General features: G+C 53.8%; 1 protein-coding gene across 5 annotated transcripts in view; it reads right to left on the bottom strand.

Moving 5' to 3' along the window:
- Positions 1 to 18672, bottom strand: part of LOC134948308 (uncharacterized) — an 82962-nt gene that overhangs the window by 36150 nt on the left and 28140 nt on the right. For all 5 annotated transcript variants that reach the window (XM_063936218.1, XM_063936219.1, XM_063936215.1 and 2 more), the window contains exon 10: positions 10779 to 10888. In XM_063936218.1, coding sequence (XP_063792288.1) covers positions 10779 to 10888 — 110 coding nt within the window. The remainder of the gene's footprint in view (positions 1 to 10778; positions 10889 to 18672) is intronic.

Genomic DNA, 18672 nt, shown 5'->3' with positions numbered 1-18672 from the left:
ACATACATGTATAGGGTAACCTACACACACTCTACTACAGCGCTCTGGTACTGCCTGCAGACGCCATTCTGACTAAGCAGTGGAAATACATGTATAGGGAAACCTACACACAGTCTACTACAGCGCTCTGGTGCTGTCTGCAGACGCCATTCTGACTAAGCAGCGACATACATGTATAGGGAAACCTACACACACTCTACTACAGCGCTCTGGTACTGTCTGCAGACGCCATTCTGACTAAGCAGTGGAAATACATGTATAGGGAAACCTACACACAGTCTACTACAGCGCTCTGGTGCTGTCTGCAGACGCCATTCTGACTAAGCAGCGGACATACATGTATAGGGAAAACCTACACACACTCTACTACAGCGCTTTGATGCTGTCTGCAGACACCATTCTGACTAAGCAGCGGACATACATGTATAGGGAAATCTACACACACTACTACAGCGCTCTGGTACTGTCTGCAGATGCCATTCTGACTAAGCAGTGGACATAGATGTATAGGGGAAATCTACACACTCTACTACAGCGCTTTGATGCTGTCTGCAGACACCATTCTGACTAAGCAGCGGACATACATGTATAGGGGAAACCTACACACACTCTACTACAGCGCTCTGGTGCTGTCTGCAGACGCCATTCTGACTAAGCAGTGGACATACATGTATAGGGGAACCTACACACACTCTACTACAGTGCTCTGGTGCTGTCTGCAGACGCCATTCTGACTAAGCAGCGGACATACATGTATAGGGAAACCTACACACACTCTACTACAGCGCTCTGGTACTGTCTGCAGACGCCATTCTGACTAAGCAGTGGACATACATGTATAGGGAAACCTACACACACTCTACTACAGCGCTCTGGTGCTGTCTGCAGACGCCATTCTGACTAAGCAGCGGACATACATGTATAGGGTAACCTACACACACTCTACTACAGCGCTCTGGTACTGTCTGCAGACGCCATTCTGACTAAGCAGTGGAAATACATGTATAGGGAAACCTACACACAGTCTACTACAGCGCTCTGGTGCTGTCTGCAGACGCCATTCTGACTAAGCAGCGACATACATGTATAGGGAAACCTACACACACTCTACTACAGCGCTCTGGTACTGTCTGCAGACGCCATTCTGAGTAAGCAGTGGAAATACATGTATAGGGAAACCTACACACAGTCTACTACAGCGCTCTGGTGCTGTCTGCAGACGCCATTCTGACTAAGCAGCGGACATACATGTATAGGGAAAACCTACACACACTCTACTACAGCGCTCTGGTGCTGTCTGCAGGCGCCATTCTGACTAAGCAGTGGACATACATGTATAGGGAAACCTACACACACTCTACTACAGCGCTCTGGTGCTGTCTGCAGACGCCATTCTCACTAAGCAGCGGACATACATGTATAGGGGAAACCTACACACACTCTACTACAGCGCTCTGGTGCTGTCTGCAGACGCCATTCTGACTAAGCAGTGGACATACATGTATAGGGGAACCTACACACACTCTACTACAGTGCTCTGGTGCTGTCTGCAGACGCCATTCTGACTAAGCAGCGGACATACATGTATAGGGAAACCTACACACACTCTACTACAGCGCTCTGGTACTGTCTGCAGACGCCATTCTGACTAAGCAGCGGACATACATGTATAGGGAAACCTACACACACTCTACTACAGCGCTCTGGTACTGTCTGCAGACGCCATTCTGACTAAGCAGCGGACATACATGTATAGGGGAACCTACACACACTCTACTACAGCGCTTTGATGCTGTCTGCAGACACCATTCTGACTAAGCAGCGGACATACATGTATAGGGAAATCTACACACACTACTACAGCGCTCTGGTACTGTCTGCAGATGCCATTCTGACTAAGCAGTGGACATAGATGTATAGGGGAAATCTACACACTCTACTACAGCGCTTTGATGCTGTCTGCAGACACCATTCTGACTAAGCAGCGGACATACATGTATAGGGGAAACCTACACACACTCTACTACAGCGCTCTGGTGCTGTCTGCAGACGCCATTCTGACTAAGCAGTGGACATACATGTATAGGGGAACCTACACACACTCTACTACAGTGCTCTGGTGCTGTCTGCAGACGCCATTCTGACTAAGCAGCGGACATACATGTATAGGGAAACCTACACACACTCTACTACAGCGCTCTGGTACTGTCTGCAGACGCCATTCTGACTAAGCAGGGGACATACATGTATAGGGAAACCTACACACACTCTACTACAGCGCTCTGGTGCTGTCTGCAGACGCCATTCTGACTAAGCAGCGGACATACATGTATAGGGTAACCTACACACACTCTACTACAGCGCTCTGGTACTGTCTGCAGACGCCATTCTGACTAAGCAGTGGAAATACATGTATAGGGAAACCTACACACAGTCTACTACAGCGCTCTGGTGCTGTCTGCAGACGCCATTCTGACTAAGCAGCGGACATATATGTATAGGGAAACCTACACACACTCTACTACAGCGCTCTGGTACTGTCTGCAGACGCCATTCTGACTAAGCAGCGGACATATATGTATAGGGAAACCTACACACACTCTACTACAGCGCTCTGGTACTGTCTGCAGACGCCATTCTGACCTAAGCAGCGACATACATGCAGGGCCGTAACTACGTGTGTGCCAAGTGGGCTTGGCACACAGCGCAGTTGCCCTGAGGGCACACGGCCAGCGGCATGTAATGAGTCAAATTGACTCATTACATGCCACCTCTGCTGTGTGCGCCACGCTGTGGAGGGAGAAGAGACCAGCGCCGGGCAGCGGAGAAGGAGGAGGAGGGAGGGGGAGCAGGGAGCCGCAGCAGCGCTATTTCATTGGTAGTAAGCGCCGCTGCAGCATCCCCCTCTCCTTCCGTATAGGCTGCCCGGCGCTGCTGTGGATGCTGGGATGCGGTTCCTCCATCCCAGCATCCACAGCAGCGCCGGGCAGCCAATACGGAAGGAGAGGGGGATGCTGCAACGGCGCTTACTACCAATGAGATAGCGCTGCTGCGGCTCCCTGCTCCCCCTCCCTCCTCCTCCTTCTCACCTCACTGCCTGCACCGAGGCAGCTGCACGAGGAGCCTGACTGCCAGCAGGGAGATGGTAAGTATATCTCTCTTTCTCTCTCTCTCTCTCTCTCTCTCTCTCTCTCTCTCTCTCAGAGGGACACCGTCTGCCGCAATGTGTAAAAAGGGGGACTGGCTGCCGCAATGTGTAAAAAGGGGGACTGGCTGCCGCAATGTGTAAAAAGGGGGACTGGCTGCCGCAATGTGTAAAAAGGGGGACTGGCTGCCGCAATGTGTAAAGAGGGGGCCTGGCTGCCGCAATGTGTAAAAAGGGGGACTGGCTGCCGCAATGTGTAAAAAGGGGGCCTGGCTGCCGCAATGTGTAAAAAGGGGGCCTGGCTGCCGCAATGTGTAAAAAGGGGGACTGTCTGCTGTAATGTGTAAAAAGGGGGACGCTGTCTGCTGTAATGTATAAAAGGGGCTCTACCTGGTGTAGTGGCGCTACTGTGCAGCGTAATTTGAATAATGTAGACTACTGTGCACCGTAGTATGAATTGCTATTATTTTGTGGCCACGCCCCTTCCCCATGAAGCCACGCCCCTATACATTTTTCACGCGCCTACGGCGCGCACTGCTCCTATCTTACATGGGGGGGGGGGGGGGGGGCGCCACTGTCATTTCTTGCACACAGCGCTAAAATGCCTAGTTACGGCACTGCATACATGTATAGGGAAACCTACACACACTCCACTACAGCGCTCTGGTACTGTCTGCAGACGCCATTCTGAGTAAACAGCGGACATACATGTATAGGGAAACCTACACACACTCTACTACAGCGCTCTGGTACTGTCTGCAGACGCCATTCTGAGTAAACAGCGGACATACATGTATTGGGGAAACTACACACTCTACTACAGCGCTCTGGTACTGTCTGCAGACGCCATTCTGACAAGGCAGCGGACATACATGTATAGGGAAACCTACACACACTCTACTACAGCGCTCCAGTACTGTCTGCAGACGCCATTCTGACTATGTAGTGGACATACATGTATAGGGGAACTACACACACTCTACTACAGCGCTCTGGTGCTGTCTGCAGACGCCATTCTGACAAGGCAGCGACATACATGTATAGGGAAACCTACACACACTCTACTACAGCGCTCCAGTACTGTCTGCAGACGCCATTCTGACTATGTAGTGGACATACATGTATAGGGGAACTACACACACTCTACTACAGCGCTCTGGTACTGTCTGCAGACGCCATTCTGAGTAAGCAGCGGACATACATGTATAGGGAAACCTACACACACGTTTTATGAAGCTAAAAATAAGAATTTACTCACCGGTAATTCTATTTCTCGTAGTCCGTAGTGGATGCTGGGAACTCCGTAAGGACCATGGGGAATAGACGGGCTCCGCAGGAAACTGGGCACTCTAAAAGAAAGATTAGGTACTATCTGGTGTGCACTGGCTCCTCCCTCTATGCCCCTCCTCCAGACCTCAGTTAAGGAAATTGTGCCCGGAAGAGCTGACACAACAAGGAAAGGATTTGGAATCCAGGGTAAGACTCATACCAGCCACACCAATCACACTGTACAACTTGTGATAACTATACCCAGTTAACAGTATGAACAACAACTGAGCCTCAGTAACAGATGGCTCCAAACAATAACCCTTTAGTTAAGCAATAACTATATACATGTATTGCAGAGAGTCCGCACTTGGGACGGGCGCCCAGCATCCACTACGGACTACGAGAAATAGAATTACCGGTGAGTAAATTCTTATTTTCTCTGACGTCCTAGTGGATGCTGGGAACTCCGTAAGGACCATGGGGATTATACCAAAGCTCCCAAACGGGCGGGAGAGTGCGGATGACTCTGCAGCACCGAATGAGCAAAGGCAAGGTCCTCCTCAGCCAGGGTATCAAACTTGTAGAACTTAGCAAAGGTGTTTGAACCCGACCAAGTAGCAGCTCGGCAAAGCTGTAAAGCCGAGACCCCTCGGGCAGCCGCCCAAGAAGAGCCCACCTTCCTTGTGGAATGGGCTTTTACTGATTTAGGATGCGGTAACCCTGCCGCAGAATGAGCTTGCTGAATCGTGTTACAGATCCAGTGCGCAATAGTTTGCTTTGAAGCCGGAGCCCCCAGTTTGTTGGGTGCATGCAGGATAAACAGCGAGTCAGTTTTCCTGACTCCAGCCGTCCTGGCTACATAGATTTTCAAAGCCCTGACTACATCAAGTAACCTGGAGTCCTCCAAGTCCCGAGTAGCCGCAGGCACCACAATAGGCTGGTTCAAATGAAACGCTGATACCACCTTAGGGAGAAATTGGGGACGAGTCCTCAACTCTGCCCTGTCCATATGAAAGATCAGATATGGGCTTTTACATGACAAAGCCGCCAATTCTGACACACGCCTAGCTGAAGCTAAGGCCAACAGCATGACCACCTTCCATGTGAGATACTTTAGCTCCACGGTCTTAAGTGGCTCAAACCAGTGTGATTTCAGGAAATCCAACACAACGTTAAGATCCCAAGGTGCCACTGGAGGTACAAAAGGGGGCTGAATATGCAGCACTCCCTTAACAAACGTCTGAACTTCAGGCAGTGAAGCCAGTTCTTTTTGAAAGAAAATAGATAGGGCCGAAATCTGGACCTTTATGGACCCCAATTTTAGGCCCATAGTCACCCCTGACTGTAGGAAGTGCAGAAATCGACCCAGCTGGAATTCCTCTGTTGGGGCCTTCCTGGCCTCACACCAAGCAACATATTTCCGCCATATGCGGTGATAATGCTTTGCTGTCACATCCTTCCTAGCCTTTATCAGCGTAGGAATCACTTCATCCGGAATGCCCTTTTCCGTTAGGATCCGGCGTTCAACTGCCATGCCGTCAAACGCAGCCGCGGTAAGTCTTGGAACAGACAGGGCCCCTGCTGTAACAGGTCCTGTCTGAGAGGCAGAGGCCATGGGTCCTCTGAGATCATTTCTTGTAGTTCTGGGTACCAAGTTCTTCTTGGCCAATCCGGAACGATGAGTATAGTTCTTACTCCTCTATTTCTTACTATCCTCAGTACCTTGGGTATTAGAGGAAGAGGAGGGAACACATAAACCGACTGGTACACCCACGGTGTCACTAGTGCATCCACAGCTATCGCCTGAGGGTCCCGTGACCTGGCGCAATATTTTTTTAGCTTTTTGTTGAGGCGGGACGCCATCATGTCCACCTGTGGCAGTTCCCAACGATTTACAATCTGTGTGAAGACTTCTTGATGAAGTCCCCACTCTCCCGGGTGGAGGTCGTGCCTGCTGAGGAAGTCTGCTTCCCAGTTGTCCACTCCCGGAATGAACACTGCTGACAGTGCTAGCACGTGATTCTCCGCCCATCGAAGAATCCTTGTGGCTTCTGCCATTGCCATCCTGCTTCTTGTGCCGCCCTGGCGGTTTACATGGGCGACCGCCGTGATGTTGTCTGACTCAATCAGTACTGATTGGTTTTGAAGAAGGGGCCTGCTTGAATCAGGGCGTTGTAGATGGTCCTTAGTTCCAGTATATTTATGTGTAGAGAAGTCTCCAGACTTGACCACTGTCCTTGGAAGTTTCTTCCCTGAGTGACTGTCCCCCATCCTCGGAGGCTTGCATCCGTGGTCACCAGTCCTGTATGCCGAACCTGCGTCCCTCGAGAAGATGAGCACTCTGCAGCCACCACAGCAGAGACACCCTGGCCCTTGGGGACAGGGTGATCAACCGATGCATCTGAAGATGCGATCCGGACCATTTGTCCAACAGATCCCACTGAAAGATCCTTGCATGGAACCTGCCGAAGGGAATTGCTTCGTAAGAAGCCACCATCTTTCCCAGGACTCGCGTGCAGTGATGCACCGACACCTGTTTTGGTTTCAGGAGGTCCCTGACCAGAGATGACAATTCCTGGGCCTTCTCCTCCGGGAGAAACACCTTCTTCTGTTCTGTGTCCAGAATCATTCCCAGGAAAAGCAGACGAGTCGTAGGAATCAGCTGCGACTTTGGGATATTCAGAATCCAGCCGTGCTGTTGCAACACTTCCTGAGAGAGTGCTACGCTGACCAACAACTGCTCTTTGGACCTCGCCTTTATGAGGAGATCGTCCAAGTACGGGATAATTATAACTCCCTTTCTTCGAAGGAGTATCATCATTTCGGCCATTACCTTGGTAAATATTCTCGGAGCCGTGGAGAGACCAAACGGCAACGTCTGGAATTGGTAATGACAGTTCTGTACCACAAACCTGAGGTACTCCTGGTGAGGTGGGTAAATGGGGACATGCAAGTAAGCATCCTTGATGTCCAGCGACACCATAAAATCCCCCTCTTCCAGGCTTGCAATAACCGCCCTGAGCGATTCCATTTTGAACTTGAACTTCTTTATATAAGTGTTCAAGGATTTTAAATTTAGAATGGGTTTCACCGAACCGTCCGGTTTCGGTACAACAAACATTGTGGAATAGTAACCCCTTCCCTGTTGAAGGAGGGGGACCTTGATTATCACCTGCTGGAGGTACAGCTTGTGAATTGCCGCCAGTACTAACTCCCTTTCCATGGGGGAAGCTGGCAAGGCTGATTTGAGGTAACGGCGAGGGGGAGTCGCCTCGAACTCCAGCTTGTATCCCTGAGATACAATTTGTACAGCCCAGAGATCCACTTGTGAGCGAACCCACTGGTTGCTGAAGTTTCGGAGACGTGCCCCCACCGCACCTGGCTCCGCCAGTGGAGCCCCAACGTCATGCGGTGGACTTATTGGAAGCAGGGGAGGATTTTTGTTCCTGGGAACTGGCTGCCTGGTGCAGCTTCTTTCCTCTACCCCTGCCTCTGGCCAGAAAGGATGCGCCTCTGACCCGCTTGCCTTTCTGAGGCCGAAAGGACTGCATTTGATAATACGGTGCTTTCTTAGGCTGTGAGGGAACCTGAGGTAAAAAAGTCGACTTCCCAGCTGTTGCTGTGGATACGAGGTCCGAGAGACCGTCCCAAAACAATTCCTCACCCTTATAAGGCAAAACCTCCATGTGTTTTTTAGAATCAGCATCACCTGTCCACTGCCGAGTCCATGATACTCTCCTGGCAGAAACGGACATTGCATTCATTCTAGATGCCAGCAGGCAAATGTCCCTCTGGGCATCCCGCATATATAAGACAACGTCTTTTATATGTTCCATGGTTAGCAAAATAGTATCCCTGTCGAGGGAATCAATGTTGTCTGACAGGGTATCAGTCCATGCTGCTGCAGCACTACACATCCAGACTGAAGCAATAGCAGGTCTCAGTAGAGTACCAGAGTGTGTATGCACAGACTTCAGGATAGCTTCCTGCTTTCTATCCGCAGGCTCCTTTAGGGCGGCCGTATCCTGAGACGGCAGTGCCACCCTTTTGGATAAGCGTGTGAGCGCCTTGTCCACCCTAGGGGATGTTTCCCAACCAGGGCCGGTTCTTGCCCTTGCGGCGCCCCGGGCAAAAGTTAGGGGCGTGGTTTAACATGGGGGCGTGGTCAGTCACGCCCCCCATTTGTAGCGCCGCTGAACAAAAAAAAAAAAAAAGTATACTTACTGTACCCCGCTCCTGTTTCCAGACCCTGCAGACCGGCGCCGCTCTTCTCCTCGGATCTATGGGAGAGACGTCTCTCCCATAGCACAGCATAAGCGCTAGAGGTCAATTATGACCCCTAGCGTCTATGCCACAATACTGTGCGGTGCGCGATGACGTCATCGCGCACCGCACACCAAAGGTCCTCTCCATGAAGGGAAACTAGACGCTTAGCGTCTGATTCCCTTCAGAGCGGGGGAGGACCAGCGCCACGAAGGGAAACCAGACGCATAGCGTCTGGTTCCCTTCTCACAGCGGGAGGGGGGGCACAGCGGGGGGACACTGCTGGGGCGCACACTGACAGTGGAGGATCTTGCCATGGTGCGGCGCCCTCCGGATGGCGCCGGCGCCCTCCGGAAGGCGGCGCCCCGGGCAAAAGTCCTGCTTGCCCGTGGCAAGATCCGCCACTGTTCCCAACGTAACCTATCCGTTGGCGGGAAAGGGTACGCCATCAGTAACCTCTTAGAAATCACTAGTTTCTTATCAGGGGAACTCCACGCTTCTTCACACAAATCATTTAATTCATCAGATGGGGGAAAAGTCACTGGCTGCTTTTTCTCCCCAAACATAATACCTCTCTTGGTGGTAACCGGGTTAACTTCAGAAATGTGCAATACATCTTTCATTGCAGTAATCATGCATCGGATGGCCTTTGTAGACTGTACATTTGTCTCATCCTCATCTACACTGGAGTCAGACTCCGTGTCGACATCTGTGTCTACCATCTGAGCCAGAGGGCGTTTATGAGCCCCTGATGGCCTCTGAGACGCCTGGGCAGGCGCGGGTTGAGACCCCGGCTGTCCCAAGGCTGCTGCGTCATCGAACCTTTTATGTAAGGAGTTGACACTGTCGGTTAAGACCTTCCACATGTCCATCCAATCAAGTGTCGGCCCCATCGGGGGCGACACCACACTAATCTGCCCCTGCTCCGCCTCTACGTAACCCTCCTCATCAAACATGTCGACACAGCCGTACCGACACACCGCACACACACAGGGAATGCTCTGACTGAGGACAGGACCCCACAAAGTCCTTTGGGGAGACGGAGAGAGAGTATGCCAGCACACACCACAGCGCTATATAACACAGGGATGTACACTATAATAAGTGATTTTTCCCAATAGCTGCTTACTTATCTTATTTGCGCCTAAATTTAAGTGCCCTCCCTCTCTTTTTTACCCTTCTTGTATCCAGATACTGCAGGGGAGAGCCTGGGGAGCTGCTTCCAGCGGAGCTGTGAAGGGAAAATGGCGCTGGTGTGCTGAGGAAGAAGGCCCCGCCCCCTCAGCGGCGGGCTTCTGTCCCGCGTTTTGTGTGACTTAATGGCGGGGGTTTGCACACATATACAGTGCCAGACTGTATTATGTGTATAATTTGTGCCAAAAGGTATTATAATTGCTGCCCAGGGCCCCCCCCCCACCCCCCACCCCCCCCCAGCGCCCTGCACCCTACAGTGACCGGAGTGTGTGGTGTGCTGTGGGAGCAATGGCGCACAGCTGCAGTGCTGTGCGCTACCTTAATGAAGACAGGAGTCTTCAGCCGCCGTTTTCGTCGTTCTGTTCTGTCTTCTGGCTCTGCAAGGGGGACGGCGGCGCGGCTCCGGGAACGGACGATCGAGGTCAGGCCCTGTGTTCGAACCCTCTGGAGCTAATGGTGTCCAGTAGCCTAAGAAGCACAAGCTAGCTGCAAGCAGGTAGATTTGCTTCTCTCCCCTCAGTCCCACGTAGCAGTGAGTCTGTTGCCAGCAGATCTCACTGAAAATAAAAAACCTAACAAATACTTTCTTTTCTAGCAAGCTCAGGAGAGCCCCCTAGGAGCACCCAGCTCTGGCCGGGCACAGATTCTAACTGAGGTCTGGAGGAGGGGCATAGAGGGAGGAGCCAGTGCACACCAGATAGTACCTAATCTTTCTTTTAGAGTGCCCAGTCTCCTGCGGAGCCCGTCTATTCCCCATGGTCCTTACGGAGTTCCCAGCATCCACTAGGACGTCAGAGAAATAATGAAATGTATGAATTAGACCTATAGCTGGAGGGATTTACAATAAAGCCCCTATCAGACAACCATGGGCCTGTGGCAGATACAGAATGGTTATAATATTACTCACTGTATTATAGGGCTCAGCGCCTGTCCCAGAGCTTTGTGAAAATCCAGGGGAGGATGGAGAATCTCTGCTCCCAGAGTCAGATGATCGCGCTACGTCACAAACCACGGAGCCTACGGATCAGACAGACACTGCTACAGACCATATTGCCCCAAACATTCATAAAGTGTATATGCTGAATGCTTTCTTTAATATTATGCAGAACATAGCTCAAGAACAAATGATAGAAGTGTGACTGCCACAACATAGACAGCCATTTTGTAAACTGAACAGGTTTTCATGAAGAAGAGGCCTATTGACTCACTAGGGACCAGTGACATCACTCTTGATTCCAAATGGCTGCCTCTACTATGTGACGCCACAGGTGAATACTGAGAGGGTCTTTATTAACGGTCCATTCAGTTAGCCAGACATTGACACCTAGACACAGAAGCAGCTCCCGCTATACATATGCCCCCTATATAGGAACCCAGTCCATATTAATTAGTAAGGGTGAAACAGAGAAAGTTAAACCAACTTTGCTGAGGCAAAAAGACCCACAATATTACCAGTGATACACAAATTCATGTGACCTTGCCTTGTACACAGCTGAGGCAGCCATTTTGTTGGCCTAATCAATTCACTAAGGACCTAACGTAAATATGGGGTGTACGTATATATATGTAGGCATGCATTAGGAGAATTAGCTATTACAAGCCGTTATGAGAGAACCGTCAGAAACACAAACTCTGTCCCCAGTATTGGGGCTGACATCAGCCGTCAGTATGATGAGTGATTGCTGATCTTGTGGTGGTCACTGAGGAGAACACAACTGTCCCTTATCCAGAAAGCATCTCATTTCTCTCTATAGGGAGATTTAGCAAAGCTGAGAGATAAAATACCAAACAATCATCGTACAGGTTGTGTGGGAAAAATGACAGTTAGGAGCTGATTAGTTGGTACTTTATCTCTCTCCAATGTTCAATAAATCTTCCCCCATATACGAACATTAGCTAATTCCTATCCTTACACGTCAGATGACCGCTGGTGGCAAATCATCCTGTATCTGGATAGGAATTACCTTACTTGCACCTATCCCCTCTCTGTATGTTATTAGTAACATCCCAGCCATCATGCAGCCAGCCATTGTGACACAAGCACCATACACCCAGCCATTGTGACACATAGACAGGCGCCATTGTGACACGTGCGCTGTGGCTTACATGCCCAGCACCTGACAGTTACCAAGCACTCAGTTCTAGGCAACGGAGGAAGATGGAGGCCTGCGATAGACTGGGAGTGCAGGATTGCACTGATGAGAGTACTGATGATTTCAGTGATTTCAGTGAGACTTTATCTATAGTGGATGAAGCTTGGGAGACCATCGACCCCAACCCCGACATCCAAGAGCTCTTCACGGAGTACAATGACGCTTTCTTCCAAGGGAAGTTGGCTGACGTACCCGTTGAATGGAGCAATAAGCTGAAGACGTGAGTATGGCGACTGTCAGATCAATTTATTATGATATTCCTGCTAAGATATACACTATTTATTAGCACCTGACACTGTGATGGCATTTATAGTATAATAAGCTTACGGTCACATTCCAGATAACTATTTATTTAGATGGTCTTCAGAATGTTAGTTACACCTAAGCAATGACAGCACTTAATAATCAACATTTGGATGTATTATTAAAAACTAAAACTCACTGGCGTATCTATAGTGGGTGCAGGGGGGCCACACCGCACACTATGCACCCATACAATTATTCTTACCTGTCCAGACTCCTGCACCAGCCAGTGCTGCAGACAGAAATCACAGAGAAAATGGGGACGCAGACATTTTCCTGGTGATTTGCGTATGTGCAGTAGAAAAGTCTCCAGGAACATAGCACAGGTGCCATTTTTATTGTAAGAATGACAATTATAAAACACAAGCCCTATGTGACCGCTGGAGAGCAGATTTTCCTCCTGCCTGTGACAGTGAGGATGAGGCATGAAGAGGCACAATGCAATTCGAGGTTCCCAGCTGTCAGTGTTACACTAGTGTTATTAATGGGTCTGGGGCTCCGGGCCCCATGGCAACACTTTGCATATGGTGAAACAAATTTAGCATTTATAATTTTCAGGAGAACCATAACAAGGGCTTCTCTCTTTCCCACCTTTGGGCCACAGTCAGTGACACCTATTTGGGGTGTGTATAACGGACATGTTCCCACTAATGGAAGCGTCTTCCCTAAATTGGGGCGTCTCCCCTCCTTGTATGGAACTGCATCAGACCAGGGATGTTCCCCATGTGTGATCTGTGTTTTCTCACCAGGATGGCCGGAGTCTGCAGGAAGCAGAAGCAGTTCGGGGGCCCGTGCCGCATCAGGTTGAGCAGACCCATCCTGGAGCAGATGCCAAGGAGGACAACAGTAGAGGTACTATAGGCTGTGTCTGTGCGCCAACCTGTTGCTAGAAGAACGTGTGATGAGGTGATAGCGTGTGCGCCTGAGTGCAGTTATTACAGCAATATATGTAGTAGTGGGAAACAGGGTTATTCCTGCACCCTGCGTGCACCGAGGGACGTGAGGAAATGTCTGCAGGGGGGATAATATCTAGGGGTCCCAACATTGGGAATCAGTGTGATTAATAACACTGAGACTGAGGAAGTACCGGAACGATATAATGGGAGCAGAAGGTACATTTCCAGAATATTATAAAATTAAGTTAACAACAAAACTTTTCCAGCAATGATGTAGCAGTACATGGTGCAGGGTTTGTCTCTGCTGATCTGGTGCAGCTCACACCTGGAGACATAAACCTCAGTCAGTGTAACACAGTAACTGTGTGTGATGTGTGTGTCAGTGTTACTATAACCGGCTCATTGCTGTGTGTGTTACAGTGTCTGCTGCATGAGATGATCCATGCGTACCTGTATGTGTCAGAGATACAGGACACCTCTGCGCACGGCGAGGAATTTGTGAAGGAGATGGAGCGGATCAACTACCTGACCGGCGCTAATGTTACTGTAAGTATATAATCAGCCATTAAGGGGCCAGTTATGTGGGAGGAGAGGGGAGGCCGACACACCGGCCAGCAATGTGTGGAAGGAGAGGCGAGGCTGACACACCGGCCAGCAATGTGTGGAAGGAGAGGGGAGGCCGACACACCGGCCAGCAATGTGTGGGAGGAGAGGGGAGGCTAACACACCGGCCAGCAATGTGTGGGAGGAGAGGGGAGGCTGCAATGTGTGGGAGGAGAGGGGACGCCGACACACCGGCCAGCAATGTGTGGGAGGAGAGGGGAGGCTGACACACCGGCTAGCAATGTGTGGGAGGAGAGGGGACGCCGACACACCGGCCAGCAATGTGTGGGAGAGGAGAGGCTGACACACCAGCCAGCAATGTGTGGGAGGAGAGGGGAGGCCGACACACCGGACAGCAATGTGTGGGAGAGGAGAGGCTGACACACCGGCCAGCAATGTGTGGGAGGAGAGGGGAGGCTGACACACCAGCCAGCAATGTGTGGGAGGAGAGGAGAGGCTGACACACCGGCCAGCAATGTGTGGGAGGAGAGGGGAGGCTGACACACCGGCCAGCAATGTGTGGGAGGAGAGGGGAGGCCGACACACCGGACAGCAATGTGTGGGAGAGGAGAGGCTGACACACCGGCCAGCAATGTGTGGGAGGAGAGGGGAGGCTGACACACCGGCCAGCAATGTGTGGGAGGAGAGGAGAGGCTGACACACCGGCCAGCAATGTGTGGGAGGAGAGGGGAGGCTGACACACCGGCCAGCAATGTGTGGGAGGAGAGGGGAGGCCGACACACCAGCCAGCAATGTGTGGGAGGAGAGGGGACGCCGACACACCAGCCAGCAATGTGTGGGAGGGGAGGCTGACACACCGGCCAGCAATGTGTGGGAGGAGAGGGGAGGCTGACACACCGGCCAGCAATGTGTGGGAGGAGAGGGGAGGCCGACACACCGGCTAGCAATGTGTGGGAGGAGAGGCTGACACACCGGCCAGCAATGTGTGGGAGGAGAGGGGAGGCTGACACACTGGCGAGCAATGTGTGAGAGGAGAGGGGAGGCCGACACACCGGCCAGCAATGTGTGGGAGGCGAGGAGAGGCTGACACACCAGCCAGCAATGTGTGGGAGGAGAGGAGAGGCTGACACACCGGCCGGCAATGTGTGGGAGGAGAGGGGAGGCTGACACACCGGCCAGCAATGTGTGGGAGGAGAGGGGAGGCCGACACACCGGCTAGCAATGTGTGGGAGGAGAGGCTGACACACCGGCCAGCAATGTGTGGGAGGAGAGGGGAGGCTGACACACCAGCCAGCAATGTGTGGGAGGAGAGGGGAGGCCGACACACTGGCCAGCAATGTGTGGGAGGAGAGGGGAGGACGACATACCGGCCAGCAATGTGTGGGAGGAGAGGGGACGCCGACACACCAGCCAGCAATGTATGGGAGGGGAGGCTGACACACCGGCCAGCAATGTGTAGGAGGAGAGGGGAGGCTGACACACTGGCCAGCAATGTGTGGGAGGAGAGGGGAGGCTGACACACCAGCCAGCAATGTGTGGGAGGAGAGGGGAGGCTGACACACCGGCCAGCAATGTGTGGGAGGAGACAGGAGGCCGACACACCGGCCAGCAATGTGTGGGAGGAGAGGGGAGGCCGACACACTGGCCAGCAATGTGTGGGAGGGGAGGCCGACACACCGGCCAGCAATGTGTGGGAGGAGAGGGGAGGCCGACACACCGGCCAGCAATGTGTGGGAGGAGAGGGGAGGCTGACACACCAGCCAGCAATGTGGGGGAGGAGAGGGGAGGCCGACACACCGGCCAGCAATGTGTGGAAGGAAAGGGGAGGCTGACATACCGGCCAGCAATGTGTGGGAGGAGAGGGGAGGCTGACACACCAGCCAGCAATGTGTGGGAGGAGAGGGGAGGCCGACACACCGGCCAGCAATGTGTGGGAGGAGAGGGGACTTCGACACACCAGCCAGCGATGTGTGGGAGGGGAGGCTGACACACCGGCCAGCAATGTGTAGGAGGAGAGGGGAGGCTGACACACTGGCCAGCAATGTGTGAGAGGAGAGGGGAGGCCGACACACCGGCCAGCAATGTGTGGGAGGAGAGGAGAGGCTGACACACCGGCCAGCAATGTGTGGGAGGAGAGGAGAGGCTGACACACCGGCCGGCAATGTGTGGGAGGAGAGGGGAGGCTGACACACCGGCCAGCAATGTGTGGGAGGAGAGGGGAGGCCGACACACCGGCTAGCAATGTGTGGGAGGAGAGGCTGACACACCGGCCAGCAATGTGTGGGAGGAGAGGGGAGGCTGACACACCGGCCAGCAATGTGTGGGAGGAGAGGGGAGGCCGACACACTGGCCAGCAATGTGTGGGAGGAGAGGGGAGGACGACATACCGGCCAGCAATGTGTGGGAGGAGAGGGGACGCCGACACACCAGCCAGCAATGTGTGGGAGGGGAGGCTGACACACCGGCCAGCAATGTGTAGGAGGAGAGGGGAGGCTGACACACTGGCCAGCAATGTGTGGGAGGAGAGGGGAGGCTGACACACCAGCCAGCAATGTGTGGGAGGAGAGGGGAGGCTGACACACCGGCCAGCAATGTGTGGGAGGAGACAGGAGGCCGACACACCGGCCAGCAATGTGTGGGAGGAGAGGGGAGGACGACATACCGGCCAGCAATGTGTGGGAGGAGAGGGGACGCCGACACACCAGCCAGCAATGTGTGGGAGGGGAGGCTGACACACCGGCCAGCAATGTGTAGGAGGAGAGGGGAGGCTGACACACTGGCCAGCAATGTGTGGGAGGAGAGGGGAGGCTGACACACCAGCCAGCAATGTGTGGGAGGAGAGGGGAGGCTGACACACCGGCCAGCAATGTGTGGGAGGAGACAGGAGTCCGACACACCGGCCAGCAATGTGTGGGAGGAGAGGGGAGGCCGACACACCAGCCAGCAATGTGTGGGAGGGGAGGCCGACACACCGGCCAGCAATGTGTGGGAGGAGAGGGGAGGCCGACACACCGGCCAGCAATGTGTGGGAGGAGAGGGGAGGCTGACACACCAGCCAGCAATGTGGGGGAGGAGAGGGGAGGCCGACACACCGGCCAGCAATGTGTGGGAGGAAAGGGGAGGCTGACATACCGGCCAGCAATGTGTGGGAGGAGAGGGGAGGTTGACACACCAGCCAGCAATGTGTGGGAGGAGAGGGGAGGCCGACACACCGGCCAGCAATGTGTGGGAGGAGAGGGGACGCCGACACACCAGCCAGCAATGTGTGGGAGGGGAGGCTGACACACCGGCCAGCAATGTGTAGGAGGAGAGGGGAGGCTGACACACTGGCCAGCAATGTGTGAGAGGAGAGGGGAGGCCGACACACCGGCCAGCAATGTGTGGGAGGAGAGGAGAGGCTGACACACCGGCCAGCAATGTGTGGGAGGAGAGGGGAGGCTGACACACCGGCCAGCAATGTGTGGGAGGAGAGGGGAGGCCGACACACCGGCTAGCAATGTGTGGGAGGAGAGGCTGACACACCGGCCAGCAATGTGTGGGAGGAGAGGGGAGGCTGACACACCGGCCAGCAATGTGTGGGAGGAGAGGGGAGGCCGACACACTGGCCAGCAATGTGTGGGAGGAGAGGGGAGGACGACATACCGGCCAGCAATGTGTGGGAGGAGAGGGGACGCCGACACACCAGCCAGCAATGTGTGGGAGGGGAGGCTGACACACCGGCCAGCAATGTGTAGGAGGAGAGGGGAGGCTGACACACTGGCCAGCAATGTGTGGGAGGAGAGGGGAGGCTGACACACCAGCCAGCAATGTGTGGGAGGAGAGGGGAGGCTGACACACCGGCCAGCAATGTGTGGGAGGAGACAGGAGGCCGACACACCGGCCAGCAATGTGTGGGAGGAGAGGGGAGGCCGACACACCAGCCAGCAATGTGTGGGAGGGGAGGCCGACACACCGGCCAGCAATGTGTGGGAGGAGAGGGGAGGCCGATACACCGGCCAGCAATGTGGGGGAGGAGAGGGGAGGCCGACACACCGGCCAGCAATGTGGGGGAGGAGAGGGGAGGCCGACACACCGGCCAGCAATGTGTGGGAGGAAAGGGGAGGCTGACATACCGGCCAGCAATGTGTGGGAGGAGAGGGGAGGCTGACACACCAGCCAGCAATGTGTGGGAGGAGAGGGGAGGCTGACACACCGGCCAGCAATGTGTGTGAGGAGAGGGGAGGCTGACACCAGCCAGCAATGTGGGGGAGGAGAGGGGAGGCCGACACACCGGCCAGCAATGTGTGGGAGGAGAGGGGAGGCTGACACACCAGCCAGCAATGTGTGGGAGGAGAGGGGAGGCCGACACACCGGCCAGCAATGTGTGGGAGGAGAGGGGAGGCTGACACACCAGCCAGCAATGTGGGGGAGGAGAGGGGAGGCCGACACACCGGCCAGCAATGTGTGGGAGGAAAGGGGAGGCTGACATACCGGCCAGCAATGTGTGGGAGGAGAGGGGAGGCCGACACATTGGCCAGCAATGTGTGGGAGGAGAGGGGAGGCTGACACACCAGCCAGCAATGTGTGGGAGGAGAGGGGAGGCTGACACACCGGCCAGCAATGTGTGGGAAGAGAGGGGAGGCTGACACACCGGCCAGCAATGTGTGGGAAGAGAGGGGAGGCTGACACACCGGCCAGCAATGTGTGGGAGGAGAGGGGAGGCTGACACACCGGCCAGCAATGTGTGGGAGAGGGGAGGATGACACACCGGCCAGCAATGTGTGGGAGGAGAGGGGAGGCTGACACACCGGCCAGCAATACCTGGGAGGAGAGTGGAGGCTGACACACCGGCCAGCAATGTATGGGAGGAGAGGGGAGGCCGACACACCGGCCAGCAATACCTGGG

Source organism: Pseudophryne corroboree, chromosome 8 (genome assembly GCF_028390025.1).
Source record: "Pseudophryne corroboree isolate aPseCor3 chromosome 8, aPseCor3.hap2, whole genome shotgun sequence".
NCBI classification, from domain to species: Eukaryota; Metazoa; Chordata; class Amphibia; order Anura; family Myobatrachidae; genus Pseudophryne; species Pseudophryne corroboree.
Note: the sequence above shows the minus strand (reverse complement) of the source record. Positions and strands in the feature narration are given on the sequence as shown.